This window comes from Engraulis encrasicolus, chromosome 11 (genome assembly GCF_034702125.1).
Source record: "Engraulis encrasicolus isolate BLACKSEA-1 chromosome 11, IST_EnEncr_1.0, whole genome shotgun sequence".
In the NCBI taxonomy this organism is placed as follows: Eukaryota; Metazoa; Chordata; class Actinopteri; order Clupeiformes; family Engraulidae; genus Engraulis; species Engraulis encrasicolus.
In genome coordinates, this window is record NC_085867.1 from 53,876,174 (window position 1) to 53,895,328 (window position 19,155).

Consider the following 19,155-nt stretch of genomic DNA (forward strand, 5'->3'; position numbering starts at 1 on the left):
TTTTGGAACAACGTAATTGACAAAAGCGCATGTCTCGCGGGTGTCTGTGATTAAAACATTGCCCTGCGCAAAATGAAGAATAGGTGGGCTGGCATGCCTATGTGAGTCAAGAATGTCTAGGAAAGAAGTGAAGAGGACAGTAAGGCAGAAGTAAAGAAAGAAAGGCAGAAAGAAGGTAAACAAGTGGGTGAGAGTGACCGAGAGAGAGAGAGAGAGAGAGAGAGAGAGAGAGAGAGAGAGAGAGAGAGAGAGAGAGAGAGAGAGAGAGAGAGAGAGGGGGGGGGGGGGGGGGGGGGGGGATAGAGAGAGGAGGTAGAGAGCTAGAGTGAGAGAGGTAGAGAGAGAGAGAGGTAGAGAGAGAGAGAGAGTGAGAGGCAGAGAGAGTGAGAGAGAGGGAGGGAGGGAGATAGAGAAAGAGAGAAAGAGAGAGAGAAATAGAAAGGTAGAGAGGTAGAGAGAGGTAGAGAGAGAGAGAGAGAGAGAAAGAAAGAGAGAGAAAGAGAGAGATAGAGAGATGGAGAGATGCCAAGAGCCAAGAAATAAGAAATGGAGACATACCGGATTTCTGGTGTCATGATCTCAGCAGCCAGTGAATCCGAGCCCTCAGCGCTACCTAGTGGAACCATGCCTGCAGACAGAGATGTGCATTAGATCACCTGGGCAGTACAGTCTTGTATGTGTCCGTCTGTGTTGGTGGTTTTCAGATGTGTTATCTGGTGTGATGGGACTTCCTTCACCTGCTGTCAGTTGGCCTTCCTGGGCCTGAACACAGCGCAGCTCCTCAATCGTCTCCTTCAGAGAATCTCTCTCCGTCCGCATGCGCTAAAGGTGAACAACATTGTAATAGAGAGAGAGCGAGAGAGAGCGAGAGGGAGAGAGATAGAGATATATAGATATATAGAGAGAGAAACAGCGGGGGAGAGAGGGAGATGGTGAAAGGGACAGATGGACAGATGGACAGAGGGATAGAAAAAAACAAAGGGACAGAGAAAAAGAGAGAGCAGGAAGAGAAAGTGAGAAAACAATCAAGGAAGGGCAGAAGTGAAAACGGCACATGCTTTGTTTGATCAAAACCTGCAATGTGAGCAAAATCAGTACTGACAGGGGGGGCAATGCTTATCAGTGAAGCACCTTTACCTTCCTGTTATGTCGAGTCAGCCACACACACCACACACCCACACACACACACACACTCAAATCCACCCCAGATGCTTCCTGCTGTTGATTATATTTTGTCCAAGCGAGCGTCGACCATGTCTGGTGTTTTTTGTTCTCTATCACAATGCACCTCTATAGCGCTGCCTGTGCGCAGATCAAAGATCTCACATGGGCCTGGTGTTATCTTCTGCACACACGCGCTTGTCAAACACAGGACATTCCCCACATTGCTGAACACCCCCCCCTAACATGACCGGGGCCCACCTGCATTGTACAGTATATTTTGTATTTGGCAACCACCAGATGCTTGCATGGAATCAAGCACAAGTTTTTGCTAGTGAGGACACATTACTTGAGGACTTTGCGAATGAACATCACCACACTCCAAGAACGATGACAAATAATTTGTTTTGCCACGTACGTCTTTTTCTTTCTGGAGGGAATCCACCTTCTCCTTCAGGCGCTTGTACTCAAACTCCATCTTGTCGGCCTTTTTGGACTCCTCTGACAGCCTGTTCTGCAGCTCTACCACCTGTTCAAATCACAGAAAGACAAATAAATGAATATTCAACGCCTGTAAAAATGCACCAAAATATTTATGGATGCGAAACAAATCATCAATCAACCTCAAGAAGTTCAGTTGCTTATACCTAAACTCTTTGTGAAGATTCTCATTCATCCAGGTAATTTTATCTAGAGATCTGTGTGTAAACAGTATAATTATAATGTGAAATGTGTTTTTTGTGGCAGTGTACTGTGTACTGTACACATAGGCTTGAATGCGAATGTTCTGTTACAATGAGTGTTTTTTAAATTAGGTCAAAGTAAGAAATGCTGAACTAGTTTGCCAAGCTCAGAGTGACAAAGAAATGCCCAGACATGCGAAAAAGCTGTTTATTTTATTACATAAGAAAAGTTGTAAACAGAAAACATCAGTGCAATATATAGAGCCGCGACAAAAATTGAGAGACCACTTCGAAATGTTCGGTTTTTCTGATTTTTTATGGAAAGGTATGGGTTTGAGTAAAACAAACAGTCATTTCATTCTATAAACTTTTCGAAATCTCGAAAGAAAATATTGCCATTTAGATAATTTATTTGCAGAAAATCTCAAAATTGTCAAAATAACTTAAAGGGACACTGTGCAGGAAATTGTCAAAAAAGGTACTGCAACTATGCTGCTCATTGAAACTGGGCTGCCTATTGCCAAATTTGATCTTTACATGAAAGTTTACAAAGTAATAAACAAATATTTTCTAGTATGGTCCAAGTAGAGTCATTTTTGCAGCTAAAAATGGCTATTTTTGTAGCTAAAAATGGCTATTTTTGGAAATTCAAAATGGCGGACCATGGAGAAGATCCCCCTTTTCATGTATGAAAAGTGCAATTTTTCCAGTCCTAATGAATACTTAGAATTTGATGGTGGTGGTAAGTATTCATGAAAAAGGTAACATTAGTGAATGGGCAGCATGAATTCTGGAAATAAACAACTAAAAATCTCACACATTGTCCCTGTAAGATACAATGTTTTCAAATCTCAAAAAAGGCAAAGCAAACAAGATGATATTAACTGTTAAACAACATAATAGTAATGCATTAACTTAGGAAGAGTTCAGAAATCAATATTTGGTGGAATAAGCCCGATTTGTTGTTACCGCTTTCATGCCCTTTGGTATGCGTTCCATTACTCCTTCACATTGTTCTTGGATGACTTTATTCCAGACCTGGTGCGAGAATTCAAGTTGCTGAGCTTGGGTTGATGGCTTTTGACCATCCAGCTACCTTTTGATCACATTCCAGAGGTTTTTAAAGGGGTTCCGGTCTAGAGTTTGGACTGACCATGTGAGGGTATTGATCTGGTGGTCCTCCATCCACACCTTGATTGGTCATGCTGAGTGGCTGGAGCAATGTCATTCTATAAATAAACATACCTCAGCGTTCGGGAGCATTGTCAGAACATTAGGAAACAAGTTTTGGCCCAAGGTAACTTTGTATGTGGGTTCAGAGACACGCCGTTTGCAAAGATGAATCTGACTGATTTCAGCCTTGCTGAAGCTCCCTCAGATCATCTCCTATACTTGCCCAAATTTCACATCTAATCCAACACCTGGTCATCTAATGGTTATCTAGAGACCTGGAGAGGTCTATGAACCACAGTAACTTGCACCTGCTGTGACATTTGGCAGAGAATAGGTGATTATGTGAGGGTGCCTCAGCAAGGCTGAAATCGGTCAAATTCATCGTTGCAAATGATGCGTCTCTGAAGTCACATACAAAGTTACCTTGGGCCAAAACATGATTCCTTCTGTTCTGACAACGGCCCTGAACGCTGAGGAAAGTTTTTTTTTTTTTAAAAGGACAATGCTCCAGCCGCTCATTTTGCCAATCAAGCTGTGGATGGAGGACCACAAGATCAATACCCTGACATGGTCAGCCCAAACTCCAGGCCCAAACTCCCTTGAAAACCTCTGGAATGTGATCAAGAGGAAGCTGGATGGTCACAAGCCATCAACCCAAGCTCAGCAACTTGAATTCTTGCACCAGGCCTGGAATAAAGTCATCCAAGAACAATGTGAAGGAGTAATGGAACGCATACCAAAACGCATGAAAGCTGTGACTACAAATCGGGCTTATTCCACCAAATATTGATTTCTGAACTCTTCCTAAGTTAATACATTACTATTATGTTGTTTTAAAGTTAATATCATCTTGTTTTCTTTGCCTTTTTTGAGATTTGGAAACATTGCATCTTATGTGTTATTTTGACCATTTTGAGATTTTCTGCAAATAAATGATCTAAATGACAATATTTTCTTTCGAAATTCGGAGGAAATATTGTCAGTCGTTTATAGAATGAAATGACAATGTTTGTTTTACTCAAACCCATACCAATCCATAACAAAATCGAAAAAACTGAACATTTCGAAGTGGTCTCTCAATTTTTGCCGGGGCTGTATAATCCTTTGTTGTTACTAGACTGAGTAGTCCGATATATGAAAATCAAAGTGTACAATGTGTACATAATAGGCATACCGGGGTATTATGTCAGCAAAACACTAGGAAAATTGAATAACAACAAAGTCTACTGTGTGATGCATTTGTATGTATACAATTTGCAAAGTACTGCTCAATCTCTGCCACAAAAAGTAGCACATCCATCTGGAGAATGAACCGCCATGTACATCCTTAAACATATTGACCATTACCTAGGCCCATCATTATTTAGGCCTACTGTAGCAAAGGGGAGTAGAGTTGCCCAGTCGGAACTTGAACCCAGACCATCTGGGGTAGAAAACTGGGGTTCTGACCATTACACCAAAGAGCCAGGCTCGTTGGCGTGACAGTCAGAAACACTCACAACCCTAGTGATGGTCACTCCATCACACCTACCTTTAACAACTTATAGCTTTAAACACCATGTAGTACAATCAGTATGCGTTGTCTGCGTGTTTGTCTATCTCTCCCTTTCCAAGTCACCCGTCTCTCGTAGGTATCCAGCTAGCCTTGTTTTAAAATGCATGTATGCATGTATGCATGTATGCATGTCTGCGTGTGTGGCCATTTCATGTGAAAACTTTGTGTGTGTGTGTGTGTGTGTGTGTGCGTGCGTGCGTGCGTGCGTGCGTGCGTGCGTGCGTGCGTGCGTGCGGCCATTTTATCTGGAAACACAGGTGCCACCTTTATCTTTAGGACATCAAGAGCAGAATATTTTAATGCTATATAAGACTCCTTTAAGCCAAATTTGGATTGTGCCACGAGAAATGCTTATCTGTTCATCCAAATAAAGAAGTAACGTGTGTGTGTGTGTGTGTGTGTGTGTGTGTGTGTGTGTGTGTGTGTGTGTGTGTGTGTGTGTGTGTGTGTGTGTGTACATGCACAAGTGTATGATTGTCTCGAACCTGTCTCTTGTACGTCTCCAGCTGTCCGCGCGTGGCGTTGGCCTTCTTCAGCTCCTCCTCCAGGCTGACGGTGTTCTGCATGTAGACGTTGTTCTTCTCCTCCAGCAGCTTCATCTGCCGCCGCAGGTCGCCCATGTCCTCCAGCTTCTTCTTGTACGAGTCCACCATGCCCTCCAGCTTGGACACCTTGTCAGACGAGTGCCTGCGCGCGAACAAGAGGCCAAGAGAAGCAAATGATATTAGACTCACATGCGTAGTTAGAAAATGTTGTAGGCTTTTTTTCCCCCCCCATTCAGATTAGACATCTTGTCAGACAAGTGCCTGTGCGAGAATGAGAGTTCAAGAGAAGCAATGATATTAGACTCAAGTGCGTAGTGAGAAAATTTGGTAGGTTTTTTTTCTCTCCCCCATTCAGCTTAGACACATTGTGCAATGCATGTGCTTGTGCAATGCGTAGACACCAAGAAATGAGAGAGAGAGTAAGAGAAGCAATGATATCAGACCAACATGCATAGTGAGAAAATCTTGTAGGAATTTAGTATTTTCCATTCAGCTTAGGCACCTGTCAGATGAGTGTCTGTGGAATAGCGTGGGAGAGAAAAAGATCAAGAGAAGTACAAGGTTGGACACACACACGAACACGAACACGCACACGCACGCGCACGCGCACACACACGAAGAGAAGCAAGACATCGAACAAGGCCAAGAGACATGGTGAGAAAACATTGCAGGAATTATATTCTTCTTGGGAAGTAGACAGCCACTCTGACCGTGTGTGCAGACATTGGCCAAGGCAGCTAAGTGAGCCAGGGATCGTTTAGCAAAAATGAATCCATTTTTATAAGCAAGATTCTAAGCCAAGCTGAACAATTTCAGCAAAATCTGTTGCCGACTTTGAGTTGTTTGTTGGCAGCCCAACAAACAAAAATAAAACCATATCTCCAAGAGGGATGCAATTACAGTCTGCCGTTTCTCTACTGTACACAACACGAGGTTTATTTTAAGCTGCTACAAATTTGTATATTAATTATAAAACCGTAGTTACAATATTGGTGGCTATCAACACAATTGACGAAAAGTCGATCTTTGAACAAAGCTGTAAGCATGTTTAGTGTGTGGAAAGTGTCTATGGGATTTTCAAACTTCCGTAACCAGCCCCAGCCATAACGGGGGGAAAAACTGGCCTCATTACTTTGAGCGGAAGGTTGCCACTTGATAACACCACACAACATATGGGCTATGTCTCAAATGACGCACTTTTGATAGCGCACTGACAGTCAGTGCACAGTGCACACAGTGAGGTCTAGTGTCGTGGAACAATTTGAGCACTATGCACTGTGCCCTCGCTGGAAGTGACGACTGAGCATGGCATTAGCTCGCCAAAATATGAGTTGGCTACTGTTTACAATGCACAGCGCCTGGTGCTTGTATTTCCATGTCTTTCAACCCAAAGGACAACAATCACACATAAAATACTTTGGTTGGCATGAACAGGTTGGTGTCCCATCAACATTACTTACAGAATTAGGAGACTGTTGACCAAACTCTTCTACTGAACTGAATGCCACATTTCCTCCGTGTCATTGTCAACATGGCCACCGTTTAGTGCGTGCAGTGTCCATCATTCAAGCACTGAATTTTTCAGCCATTGTTAGGGGATAATCCTGGCACTTTCAGTGCACTGGCTCAACTGAAATTTTCAGCGTGAGCGCCCTAGGCACTGAAAAACAGTGCCCGAAGTGCACAAGTGCGGCATTTGAGACACGGCCCTAATTTCTCATCTCCTCCGTGACCTTTGACCCCTTTACCTGAGCACGTCCATCTCGTCCTTGAGCGACTGGGCCTCGTCGGCCAGCGAGGTGAGGTCCTCGTTCTGGCTCCTCAGCTCCACCAGCTCCTTCTCCAGCTCCTCGCAGCGGATCCTGTAGTCGTCTTTAGACGCCTCCAGCCTGCACAGGTCAAGGGTTAAAAGTAGGGGTGTAAATAATAATCGAAATGTGCCGATATATCGCGCAATAATCTGACCATTGAATCGAATCGCATCGTATTGTGGGGCATTCTTAAGTATCGAAAATAATCAAATCGCTGGCTCCTGCCCAATGCCCATAAGCTCCATAACATAATAGAAGTGGAAAAGTAATTGGAAAAAAAGTCGAATCGAATCGTTTTGTTTCGTATCGTGCGGTATTCTTAAGTATCGAAAATAATTGAATCGCATCGCATCAAATCGAATAATAAGATATCGATATTGAATTGACCTTTTTAACTAGGGGTGTAAATCATAGCCTTCATGAAGATACAAAAGGTCAAAGAGTTGACATCCGGTACAGATAGCCTCAAGCTGTCTAGACACGTTCCCCATTCTTGTTCACCATTTAGTTCACTTTATAGTGCGTCCATTGCACTGGCTGATCCATGACCATAGTGAACACATGGACTCTGCAGCTCCGGTCCGCATCAACAATTATACAGGCAGGAATGTTGATGCATAGTTCAGGGAACTTACCTGGTATACAATGTAAGCTTTTGAAATTCAGGGTAGGCGATGATTGAAAAGCTAGCAAAACACAAAAACAAATTCCATCTAGAAACTGAGTTAACCGGAACATTATATTATGCATGCTCCAGACATTTTTGTTTTTAAAAACAAATGGGCAATTTGAGAAATTTAGCAAACGCTTCTGTAACACATCGCCTACCCTGCCACACCTCTGTGCACCAGTGAGGTTTCAGTGAGGATGATCTCGTGAATATGTTGATACAATTGGACTGAAGGGCCACCTACACCAGCTTCTGACACAAATTTTAATACAGATGGGACCTCGTGCATCACTGTGGGGTCATAGTGGGTAGACAGTGCGGTGGAGTGGACAGACAAAAGTGCCCAGACAGGACCCAGACCCGGATGATGCCCCAGAGCAGGTGGGAGGATGGTGGGGCTGGTGTTGGGGGGTGACCGGGGAATTGGTGCTGGTGGGGGTGGCGGTCTTGGTAGAGATAGACAAACTGGACTGAAAAAGTAAAAAATATGCCAAGTTTGATGATGGAGAGATCATTTCACTTGCTGATCATCAGCTGGATAAGTGAGTCGGCAAGAAACCAAAAGGGTTTAGTTAAAGTAAGAAATCTTCTGCAAATAACTAAAACCTTTTGGATGACATGAACTGAATCAGAATCTTTACAACCATTTGGCTGGAACAAATATGTGGCAAGACTTTTACTTTCTTGACCCTGGATGTCCACCTCTTGCTGTGTGGTTGGAAGGGGTACTTGGGTTAGGGGATTGGGGGAAACCTGTTACCTCCACTGGGGCAGCATCAGGGTGGAGCTGAGGGGCCACAGGCTATGGGGCAGGGGCTGCAGCTCACAGCTTAGCTGAGACACCTCGCACATGCTAACCCTGCTGAGAAACCCGACAGCTGTTGGTTAGCAACCCTGGCTGCCATGCACACCAGAGCTGGAGGGCTTGTATTGGGCTGATACATCTACCGTAGCTCAGCTGTGCACTAAACACTCCAATTACATTAGCCTTTATGGGCTTTTAATCTGGCGGACAACATCACACAACACAGGACCACAGAGCAGTGCCTCCAGCGAAACATACGGACACAGGAGAGAGATAGAGAGAGAGAGAGAGAGAGAGAGAGAGAAAGAGAAAGAGAAAGAGAAAGAGAAAGAGAAAGAGAAAGAGAAAGAGAAAGAGAAAGAGAGAGAGAGCGCGCAAGAGAGAATCAATATCCCTCCAGCATCGATTGCCTGCAATGAATTATGGCCCCCAACACACTTTTTAGCACTGACAGACCAAGGCCTGCAGCGACTGCACTGTTACAGTCAGACACCAAAGCCCTAACGGGTTTACAATTACATCAGGCAGACTAACCATGCCATTGTAGCATTACCACAGAATGTATTGATCGCCTGTTTTAGTGTTTGTGGGTTTTTTTTTTCTCGGCTACATACTACACAAAAGAATGATTAGAGTATTCCAACCCTCTGCTTTCCATTTCCAATTGTATAATCGACAGGGAAATTGTGAAATGTACAGTACGAACACATAAAAATATTAGTACGAACAGTTAGAGTAGTGCTATAAACCAGATCCATAACCATTGTTCACCCCTCATCCACTTGCCCCAATCTGCTCAACTGTCATTTTCCCAGCTCTGCTCCGTTCTATGTTTTCCCCTGTCCTGCAGCTATTCCAACTGAGTCTGCAGCTTATTACTGTGCATTGCAGTCATATTATACTCTCAGTATTAGTATTAGCATTAGTAGTAGTAGTAGTCGTAGTAGGAGTAGTAGTAGTGAGATTTCTCCTCTGCCCTATCTCCTCATGTGTCGTCTCCCTGCCTGCCCACCTGAAGCTCTCCTTCTGTAGCTGTTCAAACTGGGTCTGCAGCTTATTACCGTGCATTGTAATCATATTATACCATCATTAGCAGTAGTAGTAGTGAAATTTCTCCTCTCCCCTATCTCCTCCTCTGTGGTCTCCCTGCCTGCCCACCTGAAGGTCTCCTCCTGGAGCTGCTCCAGCTGGGTCTGTAGCTGCAGGTGCCTGCGGCCGGCGGGGCTGTTGAGGTCCTCGATGGAGTCGGACTGGTTGAGGCGCTCCATCAGCACCTGGTTCTCCGCCAGCAGGCTGCTCTTCTCCTCCTGCAGCCCGGCCACCTGCACGCCAGGACGGAGGAGGAGGATGGAAGAAGAGGGAAGAGGAAGAGAGGATGGAGAAAAGGACAGGACAGAGAGGAGGAGGAAGAGAGGAAGGAGAGCAGAGGGCGGAGAGGAGGAGGGGGGCAAAGAGAGGATGGAGACAAAGATGAAAAGGGGGAAGATGAAGATGAGGAGAGAACAGAGAGAAGGCAAAAGTGGAGAGGAAGGCCAGGAGAGGAGAGGAGGAGGAGGAGGGAGAGAAGGAGAGGACAGAAAGAAGGAGAGGCGGAGGAGAGTGATGGAGAAAAGACAACAAAGGAATCACAAACATCTAGTCAGAAAATAAGCAAAAAAGAAGCAAACATTTCTTCCGACTTCTAAGCACTTCATAACATCTTGAAAGCTATTTCTAGAGAACGGATATTGAGTCTTTTGCTTTTTCCTACTCCCTCGGGGTAACTGTACGATGATGAAAAGTACTCATTCTACAGGGGCCCTGCAAAGACTGCTTTCTTCTCCTGCATGATTTCATAACTTGAAAGCTGCATTGCTGTAAAGAAGTCTATATTAACTTCTGAATTGTACCACATATGTTTCGGAATAGGGTGTCAAACTGCAATTATTGCTTTTACATAAATTAACAGTTATAAGTCATAAAATTGACATGATGATTTTACAGGTGGCCAGGTACGCTAAAAGGCAGCATTCATATCTAATAATAATATTGGTAATAATAAGAGTTGGAGGCAATTTTACAGTTTTTTTTTACATAAATGAAGGATGGACATGTCAAAACAATGGATGCAAAACAAGCTTATGTCCAAATAATGATGACCAAAAAAGAAATGAACCAAAAAAAACAAAACAAACCAAAACCAAAAACTGAAACTTATCGACTTGAAAAGTGAGCCAACCGGGGCGTCATGCAGTTTAGGTGGCTCTGTCCGGACATGGGAAGCAGGGTTCAGGACTCCACACCAAAGCAAAGCGGGCAGTGCTGACAGCACAAACACATTCTGCACACGTGACCGAACTACATAGCTTTGGTTTAGCATGGCTTCGCTTTTCCGTGAGCTTCTAGGTGACTAGTCTTTCTAGAGGTGAATGTGATGGTGGATTCGGCGGACGGTGACTCGTAACTTGGACCAGTCATTGAGCTGTAACAAGGAATTATTGCGCTTCCGTTTAATAAACCCACAGTGAAGCCATAGTAATTAACAGATTGCACACTTGGGGTCAGTATGCAAACTGGATAGTCGATAGGATATCACTTACAAACAATAAAGCAAGGACAAGTTCGTATGGCGGTGTAATGAAAAAAACTTTACATTTAAAAAAAAATTACATGTCCCGTGCCCAAGGACTTTGAGGACAGGGAAGCTCTTGTGTGTAATGAAACATGAAATGGGACCCATTATGTACGCAAGTGATAGAACTGGTGCCGGTTAGGAGAAGCAACTTCTAAGCATCTTCTACATTCTCTACACGTGGTGATTATGTCGCTACAGTATGTGGCTGCCAAGGTGACCGTTGCTAAGCAGCACTCTGAGCCATTGCCATGGAAACCCACACAGACAGGTAGGTTAAGATGAGAGAGGCGGGCGGGGAGAGGGAGGGCATTAGTCCTCTTGTGTGCCAGTGACCAGAGTTAGGACCGCATGGAGGATACACACACACACCCACACACAAACACACAAACTAACACCCAACATGCACACACAAACACACACCCAACATGCATACACAAACACACTTAGAGTTAAAAAGCCTCCATTCCACTCGGGGGTGCTGTTATGAAAAGCAGACAGCAAATCCAGGAGGCCATCAGACAATGCCAACGCCAACGCCACAGAGTGCGAGAGTGGGGAGGAAGGAAAGAAGAAGGGAATGAACAGAGGAGGATATATTTTTGAAAAGCAGATTTACCCTTTCTTCTAGTTCAATTAACTCAAACCTCAGTCTATCACGTTCTTCTTGAACAAGGCAGGCCTTTAAAGCAAAGGCAGAGGCCAGAGGTTACCATCAGTCAGGAAGTGGAAAAAAACAGCAACAAAAAAATACACACAAGAGAGAGAGTTGGAATAACACATCTTAGTTTTGAACATGATGCCCTTATATTACAGCTCTACAGGACAGTGTGGCAAAGGAGAACTGTGGCGGCAGCTCATGTCTTACCATCACTTTGCCTTTTAATGGTCAGTAAGTACTAGGATGGGCGGGACTGGCTGGAATGGAAGTAAAGTTACCCAGAAAAACTGGGAGAGGATATGTGCTCAGCAGTTTTTTATGCTCTTTCTTTTAGATCAGCTCTTATTAGCCGATCTGTCTGTTCTGACATGAAGGAGCAAGCTGCAAAATGCTGAACGAGCGCTTGGAACCAGGTGGGTTTCACTTGTTGCTGAAGTTACATGGCTACACAGATCTACGTCTACGCAGGAAACAGAGACGGACAATGGGAAGCCACTGATGACGAAAAAGCATTTGACAAGCTTGTACAAAATTCAAGACCAAATGGCAAGCGTCATTCCGCTTCACACAAAAAAAAAACACTATGGGGAAAAAATCATGGGGATTGAGCATGGATGAATGTAATGTGATACATGTGATGGCTGACTATGGGATAGCACAAAATGAGTGTATATGAGAGGGTGTTATGTGTGTATGTAAAAGCCAAATGTTTCTTACAAATGGGAGACATTAACTTACTCAAATTCCATCACATATGCTGTGTGCAACAGAATATCACATATGGTAGATCTTGTGACTATGTGTATGTGTGTATGTGTGTGTGTGCGTGCAAACAGTCCATACCTGCATATCCAGCTCATGGCATCTCTGGGCGATTTCTTCTTTGGTAGCCATAGCATCGTTAAGCTCCTCCACTGTCTTCTTCAGCTGCAGGAAGTACAAACAAGAACCAGTCAAGCCCAGATGACTTCATGATGAAAAAAAACACAAGCACTTTACTTCACAATTCTTGTTTCATGGTATCTACAATAGCTAATGTTATGTCGTCGCAATTACACTGTGCCTTATCGTGAGAGGAAAGTTACACTATCGATAAAAGAAATATGCTTGGATCGGGAAAAACTGGTTTTGCTTAGATAGCAACTTGGGATAAACTGGGAGAACACAATGAAAACGTGAAGAACTGGAGCAAGGGTCATGTTTACTTTACCTGTCTGTCAAGATCAGCGTAGGAGTCGCTTCCTCCCGTGACTGGGCTTTCTTTGCTCATCAGCTGTGGCAGAAAATCATTTAGATTATTTATCTTAGTGACGCTGCTGAGTCAACATCACACCAACCCATTGACCTCCCTTCTCCAGAGAATTGAATTGTGGGCAGTGAAAGAAAGAAAGAGAGAGGGAAAAGAGAAACACCGGCATAAATAGATAAAGGCAGAGGGGAGGTGCAAGTATGATGGGCAGAGAGAGAGAGAGACAGAGAGAGAGAGAGAGAGAGAGAGAGAGAGAGAGAGAGAGAGAGAGAGAGAGAGAGAGCGACAGCGACAGAGACACAGAGATTCATTTAATTGAATTGAGAGAGAGAAAGATATGGGGGAAGAGAGGGGTACCTCTTGAATGGCCGTCATAACAACGTGCTGTACGGACTCCTCCATCACCATGATGGTCTGGATGTACTCTGTGGAAACAGCAGACAGACAGGAAATGAAAGAATATTCCCTGCTGCATTCTAACCTCTCAAGCGATGACACCCCTTCCATGCCATGGAAGCAGCAAACCCATGGGTACAGATCCCACAGCCTGGCATATCTGGCAGGGTTGAGGTTCAGAGGGTTTTGTATGGGCATTCCGTGCCTTTATTGAGGATAGGAGCAGTAGAGTACAGATTCCGATTGGAAGAGACAGGGAGTGAGAGATGGGGTAGGGCTGGGAAATAACCCAGGCTCGAACCTGGGTCCATATAGGCATGGAAGTCCATTTGTGGTTGGTACAGATGTGAAAATGGAGTTCACTTGGTAACCTGGTCTAATACTGCCTTTAGTTTTACACAATCGTTCCGATCTGAGTGATTAGGTCTGGTGGTAACCAGGCAATTCACTTGGTGGGGTATGTCTCCATTCTCCAAATGCCCTTCTAGTTGGCCTTTTAAGGTTTTATTTGTGTTAAGACAGTAAAGGGCAAGCATGAAATTGTGGGCCAATGAGAGATCATATAGGTAGAATTGAAATTACACAGGCTAGATTCAAACCTGGGATACCCATGGTCATTTCACCATTCACTGCATGTGCACTGTAACTACTGCACAAGAACAGATTTTCTAATTTAATAGAGAATGGAGAGCTGCCAAGCCAGCCAACCAGCTGTGTCCCATCAGCCTCACCTTTCTAAAGCTGGGGCAAAATAAACCTCTGCAGCAATCAGGTGGGAGCAGTCATCATGTTTGTGACACTAATGAACTAATATTAAGACACTCGCTGAATAAATAGAAATGCGGATTCATTTGTCACTGTGTGTGTGCGTGTGTGTATGTGTGCCTGTGTGCACTAAGCGCAGCCAAGCTCAGCCAGTAGGGAGTTCCCTGTCAGATTGATCAGAGTGTTGCTGGCTGCTACCCACAGGAGCCCAGAGCTCTCCTCCTGCAATATGCTTAACCAGCAGACACAGAGCTTATCAAGCATATGCACATACACACGCAACTGCAAACCATCTACGGCAGAAGCCCACTAAATGCTGTTGTACACTGTACCCACATAAACATATGGAAACGAATGGATGATTAAAATGCAGGATGTACTGTATTTCTGACCATCTATGGATTTCAGTCTCTGTGTTTCCAACATGCACACACACACACACACACACACACACACACCTTGCTTCTGTTCACAGTTGACGGCACAGCCCAGGATGAGCTGCAGCATCCTGCCCAGCTCTGCCGCGTCTGAGTGCTCGCCGATCAAGTTGACGTCCGGTAGCGTGAAGTCGTTAATCTGCTGGCCCAATATCTACACACACAAATACACAGGAGCTCAAATGCAATCTCAACACGATACTGTGTATGTATCATCATCAACAGTCGCACAAACATGTTAATAGGTGTACAATAGTAGATAAGGGTGGGTGGGTGGTGGAAAGACAGAGAATGAGATGGACGATAGGGGGGAAACCGACAGAACAGAGACAGAATGCAAAGGAGGGGTGGAAGGAACACAAGGTCAGGGTGAGAGTTTAGAACGAAACACGGGAACTATGAGGGATTATTGTATACACAAGGAAATTTAATTCATGGCTGAACAAACATAGCTTACCTCCTGATTGTAGTCGAGGATTCCTTTTAAGATTTTCTTTAGATTGCTGATCTAGAGAGAGAAAGAGAGAGAGAAAGAGAGAGAGAGAGCGAGAGAGAGAGAGAGAGAGAAAGAGAGAGAGAAAGAGCGAGAGAGAGAGAGAGCGAGAGAGAGAGAGGGAGAGGGAGACCATTCAAATCACAAGTTCAGCCTGGGGTGGTCCACCAAAAATACCAGTTTGTCTGAAAGCCGAGACAGATGTATGGCATACCTTTAATCTCCAATTATCCCCCACTTCAGACTTAATCCGGCTTATCCAGTTGTCATTGAAATACACAATATCTCTGTGTGAAAGAAGGACAGAAAAAGAGAAAGACACATGACTTGGTGTTATGTAAAACATATTGAGGACTCGAGTCCTTCCATTCAAACAGGAAATCAGAGATGAGCAGGATTAGATAACGTTTTGACAGTCAACATGATGGCCGAACAATTTGTTGCACTTGCCGCTGCATTGTACTGGTTTGCCGTCATGTCACAAACGGAGCCAAAACCGAGCACCCTTTCCGACCAACATCCCGTCACACGAGATTCTTCTGAGAATCCATCACCCACTTAACGCAGTTAAACAAACAGGATACTCCAGCACAAAGCCGTGAAACCCACAAAACATAAACAGAGGACCACAGCAAGCAAGACAGCGCTTTCGGAAACACAGCCACCCACACTACTGTCAAGGGAGAGGGGGAGAGAGACAGCTGCTTCGGCTACTCCCCCTTTAGCACACAGACGGCAACATCTGTAAGATTTGCTGATTACGAGCTCATTTGTTTCAGACCCAGCTATGCCCTGATTAACTCTCAACTTCAAAGGCTTTGCGAGAGCTTTCTGCTGAGTCCCCTCATCCACATTCCGCTGGGTGCTAATGTGGCAGTTGCCATCATGTCAGTACGGTGCTGACTGGCTGCTTGCGAGATGGAGCTGTGACCCCATTGGACGGGGTGTTTAGTGACTGTTTCGAGAGCTCGTCACCAATTTGTGGAGGGTTTAAGAGTGATGGGAGTGTGTCAGACAGACTCACATTTTCTGCAGGACTTGGGCCATGACCACGCCACTGGTGAGATCCTCCACCGTTTTACATGGTGCCTCTACGCCAAACGTCTGAATCTGAAGAAAACACAGAAACACATAGCAAATTTAAGTTCATTAATTATGCATTTATGCAGCCGCAGTGTAGGGCATTGGACTACAGAACATAGGTTGCAGGTTCAATACGCACCCTTACCAATCCCTTCCTCCCTCTATGGCTGAAGTGCTCTTGAGCAAGGCACCTATACCACACATCACCACTCCAGGGACTGTAACTATTACCCTGCAATATCTGTGATTTACCTTGGATAAAAGTGTCAGCTTAGTGTAATGTAATGTAATGTTAACAGAACACATTTACTTTATCCTAGACAGTTTCTCACTAAGGCTGTAACGATATTGCATCGAACCGAGGGATCGCGGTACGCAGACCCACGAACCCCTATCGCGAAGCTTCCTCACAGAATCGCGATGTGCCCTTTTAAAGTTGTTACCCCTCAGTGTAGAACACAACAGGCAACATACAGGCAAGAGTTTGCATATGCGCTTAAAAAGACCAGTAGAAAAAGGGCGCACACGTTCGAGTGACAGTTCCATCCACAGCTTTCTCATATAAAATGCTCCGTCCAACCAGCACGTTGTTGTTATCCATTGCCTGAGCAACCTCCTCGAGAGGCAAACATCGGAAGTTGAACGACAAATGAACAACAAGGAAGGTGATCGGTTTTGTCCTGTGCTATTATTATTTATTTAATTTATTTGACCTTATTTTGTCTATTATTGTCTTCTGTCTCAAGTTCGTATGTTTTGTATTGCTCAAAATTGTACAATAAAAAAAAAAAAAAAAAAAAAACAAGGAAGGTGAAGGACAAATGAACAACAGACCAAGAAGGCTTTTATAAACGTGTCAATATTTTTTTTTTACTCATGCATGCGCGGTGTACTGCGAGTGGAGTTTGATGTTGGAGCGGAGAGAGAGAGCGCGAAAGAGAGAGAGCGCACGAGATGCTCCGCCTGCCTATAAACCAGCCTGGAATCGCTTGTAGGGAGGTGCCCGAAGTCGAACGTTGAGGTCGATAGGCAGGATATTAGGCAGCATTATTTCTTCCCACATTAATGTTAGGCTATATTGTAAAATTACCTCCTACATAAGGAGAAAACATGCTCCATTTCAGCCTCTGCATTCATTCTCGCTCTTGACAAAATGTCAAACCACAAAACAAAACGAAAAACGTGCGCGTTACGTAGCAGTGAGAACTAACAGGTTAATTTCGAGTTTTGATTGTAGGCTACGGGCAGGCGCTGCTGCACGGTCAAAAAAAAGCTACAGAAATATTTAACTTAATCAAAATTAAGTGTTGCATTTCTTTAAGTAGCCTAACTTAATACAACATGGGTCATTTCACGTGAAATCAGACACTTTGGGACCCGACCGACCCGGATTTCAATCATACTTGGTGTGCCTTTTCAGTAGCAAGGTAGCACCCCAGAACTGCATTGGTTTGAATCTGACACTAATATTAAGGGAGAAACAGACTAGGAAAGGTTCACATGTGAGGGTAGGACACTATACATTCAGCCTTGAATATATCAGTCAGTGTTAGTCACAAAAAGATGCCTGTGGTGTTGTTTGAAAGCTCTTTTCTGGCTCTACATAGTACACAATCACCTTGGAATACAACTACTCTCAGAATATGAATTATGATAAATTGAAAAATTAAAAATTGAATATCTAAAAAACTCATATTTTAAAATGGCCAGTTCCTTGTCCAAACGTAGCCGGCAATGTCATGAGCAGCACCTTAAATGCTGGTGTTCGGTTTGTTATTCATTTCAGAGAGAAGTTGACTCACAAATATGGCATCATACAGACCACTTACTAATAATATGGTAATACCATAGTAGCATCACATGACAAAACAAAAACAAAACAAAAATGGTCAGTGTCCATGGTCCCAGGTTTCAGAAACTAAGGCAGATGTCCATTTATACACACCAAATGATGATATGTGAATGTTTGAACATTCCTTCTCTGTGTACCTGTGCCATCTTCCCTTTACCGTACTTTAAAGAGATAATCAATGGCTACACTCTCATTTTGTACTCTACCAGTGCATTTGAAGCAGCAGCTGTGTCTTTTGTAGATAATGTATAAGTACGTCCCGTTGCAGTTACAGGTTCCACTACCAGAAGCACATCCTGATGATCCATGACAGTCTATCTGGTCTGAAGGGAAAAGTGAAGGATGGAGATGGCCCATGAGGATGCAGGAAGTTCAGTTTCACCTCTCCAGTGCTCGGCATACATTCCTCAGCACATGCTAGCCACCAGTTGCCATCATATACAGCTACAACATACCCTTTGATGCTTGAAAATGTAACACATTCCTTTACTGAGCTCACTCTTTCAACTCTGCCTTCTCTGAATGCTCAAAATGGCCTAACTTCCACTGTGTCCATTGACAATGGGCAGAAGCTGTGTAGTTTTTGAGTACCTGGAATAGTTCTTGCAGATTCAAACCTTTTCAACAGGTTCTCAGCTTCATGATGGTACATCTCTGTTGTGGCAAACTGGCAATGGATGTTCTTGACATTATCCTTGACAAATTCAAACAGTTGGTATGGCGTTATAATTTAATTGTCAATAGGACGTTGCAGACTTGCTCGTGCAGCAAGCCATTTAACTGTCCCTCCAACGCCATCACATGGACCTTTGCCATGTGATGTGGCAAAAAAGTGCCACTCTGCAGGTATGTGAAAATCTGCCTCGTGGTGGCACAAATTTGTTGTAATTTTAAGGTTCTTATATTGTGCAGGAAGTCTGCAACGTCCTATTGACAATTAGATTGTAACGCCATACCAACTGTTTGAATTTGTCAAGGATAATGTCAAGAACATCCATTGCCAGTTTGCCACAACAGATATGTACCATCATGAAGCTGAGAACTTGTTGAAACGGTTTGAATCTGCAAGAACTATTCCAGGTACTCAAAAACTACACAGCTTCTGCCCATTGTCAATGGACACAGTGGAAGTTAGGCCATTTTGAGCATTCAGAGAAGGCAGAGTTGAAAGAGTGAGCTCAGTAAAGGAATGTGTTACATTTTCA

At 44.0% G+C, this 19,155-nt stretch overlaps 1 protein-coding gene across 1 annotated transcript in view; it reads right to left on the reverse strand.

The window, feature by feature from the left end:
* The window catches only part of hook3 (hook microtubule-tethering protein 3), a 48,636-nt gene that overhangs the window by 11,622 nt on the left and 17,859 nt on the right, over positions 1-19,155 (reverse strand). Inside the window, exons 2-14 of the mRNA XM_063210978.1 lie at positions 16,040-16,125; positions 15,230-15,302; positions 14,980-15,030; positions 14,544-14,676; positions 13,282-13,349; positions 12,886-12,948; positions 12,519-12,602; positions 9,562-9,725; positions 6,866-7,006; positions 5,058-5,259; positions 1,580-1,690; positions 738-822; positions 559-628 (exon numbers count right to left, since the gene is read on the reverse strand). Coding sequence (XP_063067048.1) covers positions 559-628; positions 738-822; positions 1,580-1,690; positions 5,058-5,259; positions 6,866-7,006; positions 9,562-9,725; positions 12,519-12,602; positions 12,886-12,948; positions 13,282-13,349; positions 14,544-14,676; positions 14,980-15,030; positions 15,230-15,302; positions 16,040-16,125 — 1,331 coding nt within the window. The remainder of the gene's footprint in view (positions 1-558; positions 629-737; positions 823-1,579; positions 1,691-5,057; positions 5,260-6,865; positions 7,007-9,561; positions 9,726-12,518; positions 12,603-12,885; positions 12,949-13,281; positions 13,350-14,543; positions 14,677-14,979; positions 15,031-15,229; positions 15,303-16,039; positions 16,126-19,155) is intronic.